This window comes from Myotis davidii, unplaced genomic scaffold (assembly GCF_000327345.1).
Source record: "Myotis davidii unplaced genomic scaffold, ASM32734v1 scaffold323, whole genome shotgun sequence".
NCBI classification, from domain to species: Eukaryota; Metazoa; Chordata; class Mammalia; order Chiroptera; family Vespertilionidae; genus Myotis; species Myotis davidii.
In genome coordinates this window covers 3,000,541-3,012,291 of record NW_006295491.1, presented here as the reverse complement: position 1 = coordinate 3,012,291, position 11,751 = coordinate 3,000,541, and the positions used below count along the sequence as shown (strand labels likewise).

Here is an 11,751-nt window from a genome sequence, read left to right as displayed (position 1 = left end):
TGGTGGGTGGGGAAAGGGATGTGGGGGGTGTGGGGGGTGTGGGAAGAGACTGGACAAAAATCGTACACCGAGGGATGAGGACAGTGGAGGGGTAAGGGCAGAGGGTGGGGTGGGAACTGGGTGGAGGGGTGTGGGGGAGGGGGGGAGAGGAACAACTGTAATAATCTGAAAAATAAAGATTTTTTTTTTAAAAAAGTGTTAGGATTCCAGACTGGCCTACTTTGAATAGAGCACAGGGTTCAGAAGAGAGAATATAAGAAAGTAAAGTTGAGCCTGGTCAGGTAGCTCAGTCGGTTCGAGCATCGTCCCAGCACATACAAAAATAACCAATGGATGCATAAATGGTGGGATAACAAATTGATCTCTCTCTCTCCATCCTCTTTCTCCTTCCTGTCTCTCTCCCCCTGCCTCTCTCTCTTTAAAAATCAATTTTAAAAAATAAAAAACATTTAAGTTGAAGACAAACTGAAATCCTCAAACACTAAGAATTGTGTTCATTATCCCAACAGGAAAATCAGAATTCAAAAAGCAGTTGAAAAGACTTTAAAATTGAATAGCCATGCTTCCATCCTCACAACTTTTAGAGATACCTGAAATGGAATGAAATAAGGTCAGCTGTTGCCTTTTATCCAAAGGCTCTGAGAATTTCCCACAAAAAAAGAGAAAACATGACTGGCAATCAGCCTCCTCCACAAAATTGCTTTTAACTATCAGCAATTCCAATAAAGATGCAGAAGAGAAAAGGATAACCAATTAAAAAAATAGTAACTAAGCTTTATAACAAAGATTTTAGACCAGGATGTAAAAAAAAAAAATTATGAAGTAGTAATATGTCAAGAATCATTTTCACTTTCTAAAATCAGCAAATACTAGATTTGATACTTCATTCCTATTTAAAAAGAAAAAGTCATTTTGTTTCCTAAAAATACTCTGGAAAAATTTATTACATTATTAAATATATACAATGGTAGTAGACTTCTAGTTATATATAAAAGCAAAAATTAGAGAAAGATTTTCAAAAGGGACAACGGGAAACTCCTCTAAATCACTCAAATAATAAATTAAATGTAATTATTTTACTGTAAATAGTTTCACTAGACTACAGAATCATCAAAAATTCATTTAGACATCCTCTTCAAAGCTTTATAACCTGTCCTAGAATTAATAAGTCTCTGCCTTTTTAGACTCAAACACTACAATACAAAAGACAAAATGTACCAAACAATCTAATAAAAAAGATTAAAGCACCTATTATATAACATCAAAATTTTAGATTTTAATTACATGCAATCAATAAATATGAAAAGCTAAATTCCCATAAGTCACTGCCAAATAACAATCTAAAAATTTTTAATTAGATTATACAAAAATGTATTTATTTCTGATAAATCCATTATTTCTAACTTTATTAAAAAACAACTTTTTATTTTTTTAATATATTTTTATTGATTTCAGAGAGGAGCTGGGAGAAAGAGAGAGACACATCAATGATGAGAGAAAGAATAATTGATTGGCTATATCCTGCATGCCCCGCACTGGAGATCCAGACTGCAACCCAGGCATGTGCACTGACCGAAAATCGAACTATGACTTCCTGGTTCATATGTCGACCCTCAACCACTAAGCTATGCCAGCCGGGCCAAAAAAAAAAAATCTTTTAGAGCTTCTATATTTCCTACTGATAAGGAATAATTTAAATCAATACTATTATTATTGATATGAATTTGTAATAACATTTATAGTTCACAAGTTTCTTTGAATTATATTCTTTTTTTAACCATACAACAAATTTAAAAGGCAGAAAAATTACTGTGCAACTGGACGATAATGACAGTAACTCACAACAAATTAATGAAAAAAACAAAGGCACTCACCATATAGTCAAGTCAACCTCCTCAGATAAGTACTGCCTATAATCCAACTGTGCAAAAAGCGGAAATAGCACTTGTATCCCTCCAATTGAATGCATAGCACTTTGGATGGAATGTGTTAAAACTGCCTTCACATCCTTATAAAATAGAAGAACCATAAACATTCCAATGATTTCGTTTCCAAAACAATTAAAAATAAAGCATAATAGGGACAATCGAATGTTACATTGCATGTATTTAATAGAAGCTACCAAATACACATCAATAAAACATCAAAAGTTACCATTAAAAATATTCTTAAAAGATTCTAGCTAGTACCTGGAGCATGAGTGCATGTGGTGAATGAACAAAAATTGAAGGGTTGTCCTTAGGGGATGATTCCAGGCAAAGCTGGGCATCTGTAGCACGTGGATTGTATGTGAATGCAATGGCACTAGAGAGTTTGCCATCATACAATAAAAGTTTGTGATGCTCAGCAAGGAACAGATCACTTTCTGTTTTGAATTTAAATGTACCCTAAAAATAAAAAAAATAGAACAGTTAAGATAGAATGCCACAGAAAGAAAATCCAGATACAAAGCACCACAGATATAAAAAATTGAGACACACCACTGATCATTTTCCTAACACTATCAACTAGGATGAGCTTGCACATTTAATTCTGAAGTGGACTGAATTCATGTTAAAAATATAATGGAAAAATCTTATATTTTAAAAAACTGTAAAATAGTATACACACAGAGTATTTTGTCTTTATTGTGTCATTATTTAAAATCTTTGGTAAAAAGCACAAAATATTTAAGATGATAAATTTTGTAAGTCTACTAGAGACCCAGTGCACGAAATACATGCACTGGTGGGCGGGGGGGGCTTCAGCCTGGCCTGCAACCTCTCGCAATCCAGGACCCCTTGCTCCTTACCATCCACCTGCTTGCTGCTCCTTACCGCTTGGCTCACTGCTCCTTAGTAATGCTGCAGAGACGAGAGAGAGCTGCACTCCCTCATCGCTGCTGCGCTTGCCAGCTGTAAGCCCAACTTCTGGCTGAGCAGCGCTCCCCCTGTGGAAGTGCACTAACCAGCAGGGGGCAGCTCCTGCATTGAGCATCTGTCCCTTGGTGGTCAGTGTGCATCATAGTGATTGATCGTTTTGGTTGTTCCATCATAACGTTTGTTAGGCCTTTATTATATAGACTAGTATTCCTGCGCATGAATCTGTGCACCAGTAGCTCTCTGCAGGACCTGGCCACTCCACACCTACTGCACAGAGGCTCTCCACAGCCCAGAGGCCCATCTGCAGGGCAACAACGCATTCCCGCCCCCCACCCAGCCATTCCGTGCCCCCTGCCCAAAGGCCCTCTGCAGCCGGGGTGGAACGCTTGCCTCGTTGCCACGGCGACGAAGCAAGCATTCTGCCAGGCCACTCACACTGCCCACTCTCAGCGGCCACCCCACCAGGACTGGGGGACTCCGACGGGGCTGGGAGGACTGGGCGCCACCATCTTGTGGCTATGGGCGCTGTCATCTTTGTGATGGAGTGATGGTTAATTTGCATATTACCCTTTTATTAGATAGGATAGTACGGTAGTATTAACTATATGCACATTACACAACAAATCTCTAGACCTGTTAAATCTTGCCAAACTGAAATTCAATACCCAGTTCATTTCCATCTCCCCCATTCCCTGGCAACCACCATTCTACTTTCTAATTCTAGAGTTTCATTGCTTTATGTTATTTGTTTAAGTGGAATCATAGAGTGTTTGTCTTTTTGCGACTGGCATAATGATCTTAAGATTCACCATGTTACTCTATGTTACAGAGTTCCTTCTTTTTAAAGCTAATTAATATTCCATTGTACGTAATACCATATTTTCTTTACTCATTTGTTCATGGACAATTAGGTTACTTCAACTTCTTGGCTATCTATACTAATGAAAGGGTAATATGCTAATTAGACCGAACATCTTCCGAAGGCCCTCAGGACAAAGCCATGGTGGCAGGGCCGAGGCAGAGATGGTTATGGGCGATCAGGCCGGCAGGGGAGAGCAGTTAGGGGGATCAGGCCAGCAAGGGAGTACAGTTAGGGGATTCAGGCCAGCAGGCAGGTAAGCGGTTAGGAGCCAGAGGTCCCACATTGCTTTCTATCTCAGTAACTATTGAAAACTTAGCTGTGCAAAGATTAATATCATTATAAGAAATGCAGCATGATTTAAAGTTGAAACCTGAGCTACTGCCCCACATGTGACAAGTATACTGTATTTCCCTCAAAAAATTAAAGTACCCTTTGGACTCCTGTGACTTCCCTGTGGTGCCCATGATTACTTTGACATACACAGTCTGTAAGCCAAAGTAAGTTGCCCCATGCATCACCCACCTTTGAATCAAACTCAACTAATACTGGTTAAGCAGTGAACAGCAAGTAAAGTACCTTGTATCCCAGGCCCAGCTGATAAATAGCAAAGATCTGAGCTGCATTAAGAGCTTCACTAAAAAGGTACACTGCAGTCATCTGACCACAGAATACTCTATTAGCATCTGCTGTTTCTGACGAGCCCAGGAAACATTTGTCAAAAGTCTGTGAAAGAACACAGAAAATCGTATTAGGAAAAAATTACCTTCTCCAGAAATAACAACCTAAATGGGTACAAATGTTCATTCTAAACTATAATACAAATAGATTAAAATAATTCATTTAGCCATTACACTTCATTCTTTCCCATCTGTTGTAGTGATCAAGAAATACCTCACAGAAAAGCAGATAAGACACATTTACGAAATTAGAAAAATCAAAACTTGATGACAAAGTAAATGTAGGAAAGAGAGTCAGAGATTTCATTATGAACTCTGAAGGTTCATAACTGGATAAGCCCAGAACCAGACAGAAACACAGGCTTTGGAACAAGGGGAAAAATCAAGAGCTAAGTTTGGGACATAATGAATCTGCCTTTACTGTGAGCTAATGTGAACAGAGAAACAACTGTCAACAGGGTCTTATAGGTTTAGTGAAAAGTTAAAACTGTAAAAGCAGATTTTTTTTGCACTGGATAGTTGTGGTTTTATTTTCTTTTTTAACAAAATACAAAACTTTCCACCACATTAGTGTTCTAATGCGAGAAAATCCCAAGTTTTTTGTTGACAGGAGGGATGATTTACATATAAAATATTGATTTTACATATAGTCTTAATATTAAATAAAATTTTAGACAGTTTTTTGCAGACATCAAGATATAGATGATAAGTAAAGTCATGGGAATAGATGCAATCCCTCAAAAGAAATGTATAAATCCAGAAAGGCAGGTGTATTTTTTTCTTCTAAAAAAAAAAAAAGTCCTTTTAACAACATCCAGGTTGCAAAGATCACATTTAAGAAAACCCATGTGTACAACAGAGGACAAGAAGTAAAGTTGTTCATATCTCTTTGAAAGTATCATTGTATACCTAGAAACTATTAGAAAGAATGCTGAAAAACACATATTGACCTTAGGGAATATGTTAGCACTTGGTTTCTAAAGACAAACCATGCTGCTGATCTTGGCAAGTTACCTAACCACTCTGTGCTTCAGTATCATCTGTAAAATGGAGATTAAAATAGTACTTATCTTGCAACACTGGGGCTTTTAGAAAATAAAGATATTTACTACAATGCCTGTAGTGCAAGAGGCACTTCATAAAGTTTAATGTGAGGGAAAAAACAGGTTTAAAAAACAATACAATAATGAGAAAAGTTATTGAGCAGTCTGCTAATGGATCTTTGAACAGTATCTCATTTAATTACATTAATCTTCTGAGATAGATACTATTTTATACCCATTTTTAGGTGGGAAAAACTGAGGTCTAATAGATTAAGGAAGGTCATATAATCATTAAGTGACAGATATTCAAAGAGCTGATATTCAAACCTACTCTGTCACAACAACCTGAGCTCTTAAGACTAGCATTATAAATATGTAAATACATATAGCATAAGATATACATAAAAGGAGGAGTTGGGTGGAAGCGTGGGTAAGGGGGTTAACAGGGGAAGAAAGGGGACATACTTCAACAATAAAGGTAAATTTTAAAGAAAATATAAAAATAAAAGGAGCTAATGGTGAATGGGTGATACACACTTTGTATTCATTTCCCTGGTCTACATTTCCTCCTTTTTTATTTTATTAATATATTTTTATTTATTTCAGAGAGGAAGGGAGAGGGAGATGGAAACATCAATGATGAGAGAGAATCATTGATCAGCTGCCTCCTACGCACCCACACTGGGGATCGAGCCCGCAACCCATGCATGTGCCCTAACTGGGAACTGAACCAGCGACCTCTTGGTTCATAGGTCGACACTCAACCACTGAGCCATGCCAACAGGGCTGATCTGTATTTCTTAAACTTTCTTTTAAGAATATAACCTGGGGTTTGAAGATATTTAAATTTAATTCTAACATATGGATCTTTTTTTGAATCCTGAAAACATTATAACTTGATAGTTACCTATAACAGCTACTTATTATATGCAAAATTTGTAAGTATGCATCTTCTAACTCATTTATAAAATTATCAGAACCCTGTAGTAATCTCACACATTTAATTTGAACAATGGACCAATGACACACACTTTCAAGATATACCCAATGTTTCCTATAAATCTTTATCTCTACCCTATACAGAATAATTTTATAACAAGAACTGAGTAATACCTTATGTAACACATTTTACACAGTTCTATTCTTGAAGAGATTAGCCAACAAACACATATGCATAGCCCATGGTCACAGAAAACAGTGTGGTGAAAGCCAGGGGAGGAGAGAAAGGAGGGTAGGGGCTGGGAAGAGGTGGGCAAAGAGGGGGGCAAATGGGAGATACCTGTTATACTAACAACAATAAAAATAAAAATTTTAAAACATGATAGACAAACTAAGGCTATAAAAACACACCACTGTAGTATTCTAAAATTTATATTCAATGTAAAATATATTTGAAAAGTTCATGCTTTTAAAATAATTTTTTTTTCATCTTAACATTTCAAACTACTTACATCACTGGTGTTGACAAACCATGTTATCTCTCCATAGGAAGCTAGCTCACCGTTCACATAACACCGAAGCTCACTGTTCTTCCATCGGTTATAAATGTGCACTATAGTTACCATATACCACTGAATAAACAAGAACAGTTAAAAAGAGAGAGAGAGAAAGAGAGAGAGAGAGAGAGAGAGATAATAATCCTTCTAATAACTCAATCACATTGATGACAACTAGTACAAATTAAATGATAAATTACAATGAAAAAAATATGACTAACTATATTAAATTCAATATTCAGCCTCTGTAATATTTAATCAAGGGAGCTCTCAGAGGATAAGAACTTAATCATGAAATTATTTTCCAATGTTTTATTATGAAAATTTTCAAATAAACCCCTCAAAAGTTTAAAGTTTAGTACAAATACCCTCTTTCTCACCACCTAGATTCCACAATTGTCAACCCATCTATCGTTATACCCAACTATCAATATATGTATATATACACATTTTTTATAAAACACTTATTAATCTATAAGTTTTAAAGTACTAAAGACAACACATATTACTACTGGTAGTAATAATACTAAAATTTTTGCCATTGATATTGTCACCTTGTGTTTTGCTTAAACTCTATAAATAACTAAATACCCACTCTTTTTACTATCCAAATCAGAGAGATTAATAATTGTCCAGTGATTTATACTTCATTTTCTGAAGCAGTATTAACAGAGTTGTGATATACCACATATTATGACAATAATATTCAAACAAAGCATCTTGAAGGCCAGTATAACTTGTTAACACAACTATGACTCAGAAGATCACATACCTTTTGTGGCTTGAAATCAAATTTCACACAGTGTTGAAAGCCTTTTCCTTTTGACTTTATGGAAGTTATAATCAAACAGCCCCCAACAAAGTGAGCAGAATAACCAAGACCTTTGCTGGTTCTGAAACTATAGAGAATAGGTTTTCATTTTACCTCTAAATATCCTTCTCATTTTCAAAGTAAGATAATTAACACTAAGGAAAAGAAATACATACCAATATAAATAGGGTTTATCCTTATCCACATTGATGTTATTTACAGGATCCATTCTAAGCCAGGTATGAAATGTAAAACCGTTCTGATATGGCCATTTGGCTATAGGAGGTAATGCAATTGCCTAAAAAAAATTTTTTTTGAGTTATTGACTCACATGAAAAACTTTATTAGTGAAATCATGAAAATGATATTTTATAATGCTTATTATTCTGTGTCATGATTAAAATAACTAGAATCCTTATCTGGAAGAAGACTTTTAATAATTTCTAAAATATGCAATAAAGATATTTAATCAAACATTAGAAACACCCTATGTGACCTCCTGGACACACTAATTTGTTTGCTTTATTTATGAAATAACAATGAACATATCAAAGAGATTCCAATTAAAAGTGATAGGTAGTGATAGCAAAGTGCAACTTTGTTGTTGAAATGTAAAGGTAATAGAATCGGGAAAGATGCGCAAAAAAGGAATTAAAAGTTAAGGGAAAAGCTTGGAATATGTTATTTTGTAACAACAAATATAAAGTTGAAGAGGATTTGTTTGTAACATTTTTTTCACACTTCTAAACTGTATTTAGAAGTCACTATATACATGACTTTACAACTTGTTTTAAATTTTTATTTAAAAGATCACAGTAATGCCACGGGACCCAGAATCTTAAAAAAGAAGAATACTAGAGAGTACTAATTAACAGAAAATTCAAAACATACAGCACAAAGCTACTGTAATGAAGCTGTGTGGTACAGGATAGAAATACATATCAATGGAATAGAACAGTAAGCCCAAAAATAAACCTTATATTCATGGTCAGTACATTTTCAAAAGTCTGTCAAGACAAATCAATAAGGAAAGGATCGTTTTTTTAAACAAAGGTGCTGGGATAAGTTGACCACTTCTTACATCAGATATAAAAATTAAGCCCAAAAGGATCATAGATGTGAATATAAACGCTGAAACTATAATATTCTCATTAAAAAAGTAGGGTAAATCTTCATGACACTGGGTTAGGAAAATGTTTCTTAATTATGGCACCAAAACACAACAAAAGAAAAAATATATGAATTGGACATATTTAAAATTAAAAATTTTTGTGCTTTATAGGATACCATCAAGAAAGTGAAAAGAGCCTGGCCGGTGTGGCCCAGTGGTTGAGTGTCCACCTCTGAACCAGGAGATCACAGTTCAATGTGCCCAGTCAGGGCACATATCCAGGTTGCAGGCTCAATCCCCAGCAGGGGAACATGCAGGAGGCAGCCAATCAATTATTCTCTCTCGTTACTGATGTTTCTATCTCTCCCTCTCCCTTCCTCTCTGAAATCAATAAAAATATTTTTTAAAGTGAAAACGCAAAATAATGAAAGAAAACATTTGCAAATCATGTATCTGATAAGTAACATGTACCAGAATATAGAGAGAACTCTCACAATTCGTAAAAGAGAAATAAAAATTTTAAATGAACAAAACATCTGTAGACATGTCTCCAAAGAAAATATGCAAATGGCCAGTAAAGATATTTGTAAAGATGCTCAACATCATTAGCCATTAAAAAATGAAAATCAAAACCACAACGAGACACTACTTCACACCCACTATGATGGCTATAATAAAAAAGACAGACATTAACAAGTGTTGGCAAGCATGTGAAGAAATTGGAACCCTTCTAAATTGCTGCTGGGATTGTGAAATGATACTGCCATTGTGGAAAACAATCTGGAAATTCCTCAAATTGTTCAACATACACCATATGACCTAGCAATTCCACTCTTGGTATACACACACAAAATGAATTAAAACATGTGTCACACATAACCTTGTACACAAAAGCCCATTGCAGCCTTGCCAAAAAGTGAAATCAACTCAAATATCCACTAGTGAATAAATGATTAAACAAAACAAGGTATATTTTTACATTAGAATATCAGTCACAAAAAGAAATGAAACACTGCTACATGTTACAACATGGACAGACCCTGAAAACAGTATGCTTAAGTGGAAGAAAAAAAAAACAGATCACAAACATACTGTATGATTCCACTTATATGAATTGTCTGGAATACACAAACCCATAGAGATAGAAAATAGAGTAGTGGGTACCTAGGCCTGGGATTTTGGGGGAAATGAACAGTGACTGTTGATGAATACGGTTTTTCTTTGGGGAGATGATGAAATGTTCTAAAATTAACTGTAATGATGGTTGTACAGCTCTGCGAACACACACCATTCAATTATACACTTTAAATGAGTGAATTGTGTAGTATGTCAATTATAGCTCAATAAATCTGTTAAAAAAATCATATTACACAAGCCTTTGTTTATCACATACACAATTATATGTCATATACACATATATATTCTTTTTAAATTTATAAAGTACTGCGTGAAACATGAAAACATCATAGAGCCAAATTTATGTAATAATACTATTGTGGCTTCAAGAGGCTTATTTAAAAGAATGTTGGACTAAAAAAAAATAAAAGAATTCATATTCATTATGTATATATGTTCTCTCTCACCAAAAAAAAATAAAAGATGTGAAAGTTTTGTAAAAACATTCATCCGTACCCTGGCCAATGTGGCAGAGTGGGTTGAAAGGTTGTGGGTTCAATTCCCGGTCAAGGCACACACTGGGTTTTGGGTTGGATCCCTAGCCAGGGCAAGTAAAGAAGGCAACCAAACAATGTTTTTCTCTCTCTCTCCTCTCTCCTTCCCTCCCTTCCTCCCTCCTACCTTCCCTCCCGCCCCAACCCCATCTCTAAAATAAATAAGCATGTCCTCAGGTAGGATTAAAAAATAATAATTATTTATCCATGAATATTTCAACTTCCCTTTAAAATCTATGTTTAAAGGAAAGAAATGAGTCACTAAATATATTTAAAACATCTATTCACTGTAAGTTCCAAAAACTTTCTAGCTTGATGACCCCAATTTCAAGACACATGTAAGTGCAACAGACATATCATAGTCTCAGAGAATTATAAATAATAAAATTATAACATCCGCCGAAACCGGTTTGGCTCAGTGGATAGAGCGTCGGCCTGCGGACTGAAAGGTCCCAGGTTCGATTCCGGTCAAGGGCATGTACCTTGGTTGCGGGCATATCCCCAGTGGGGAGTGTGCAGGAGGCAGCTGGTCGATGTTTCTCTCTCATCGATGTTTCCGACTCTCTATCTCTCTCCTTTCCTCTCTGTAAAAACTCAATAAAATATATTTTAAAGAAAAAATTATAACATCCAATAAAAATGGTTAATCTCAAGTGAATAAATTTTTAATGTTTAAGACAAATGATAAGCTCAATGCCAACAGAGTCAAATTACTCTGGAATGCTTCAAATCTAAAGTGTTTATTAAGGAAATATAAAGGAAAAACAATATGAGCAATAAAAAATTCCAAATAAAGAAGTTTTATTTTGTGTAAAAAATTCAAATATTACTTTTAAAATACTTTTATTTTAACAGGTATTGCCTAGCTACAGAAAGTCTAACAAGCAAGATATTATGAGAACCAAAGTAAAAAATGAATAAAAGGTAAGTTCAGAAAAAGAACAGGCTGAAATATCTTCAAAGAAAACATTTCCTTTTAACAGGCAGAACAACATAATAATGAAAAGTTTTTTTAAAAAAAGCTTCCATAAATAACATATATAAATACTAGAGGCCTAGTGCACAAAAATTTGTGCACTTGGTGGGGGGGCATCCCTCAGCCCGGCCTGTGCCCTCTCGCAGTCTGGGACCCCTCAGGGGATGACCACCAGCTGGCTTAGGCCTGCTCCCCGGGAGATTGGGCCTAAGATGGCAATCAGACATCCCTCTGGCAGCCCGGC

General features: G+C 35.5%; 1 protein-coding gene across 5 annotated transcripts in view; it reads right to left on the bottom strand.

Moving 5' to 3' along the window:
* Positions 1 to 11,751, bottom strand: part of LRBA (LPS-responsive vesicle trafficking, beach and anchor containing) — a 554,230-nt gene that overhangs the window by 486,963 nt on the left and 55,516 nt on the right. For all 5 annotated transcript variants that reach the window (XM_006770131.2, XM_006770133.2, XM_006770134.2 and 2 more), the window contains exons 6-11: positions 7,927 to 8,048; positions 7,712 to 7,838; positions 6,895 to 7,014; positions 4,300 to 4,446; positions 2,190 to 2,387; positions 1,875 to 2,008 (exon numbers count right to left, since the gene is read on the bottom strand). In XM_006770131.2, the coding sequence (XP_006770194.1) occupies positions 1,875 to 2,008; positions 2,190 to 2,387; positions 4,300 to 4,446; positions 6,895 to 7,014; positions 7,712 to 7,838; positions 7,927 to 8,048 (848 nt within the window). The remainder of the gene's footprint in view (positions 1 to 1,874; positions 2,009 to 2,189; positions 2,388 to 4,299; positions 4,447 to 6,894; positions 7,015 to 7,711; positions 7,839 to 7,926; positions 8,049 to 11,751) is intronic.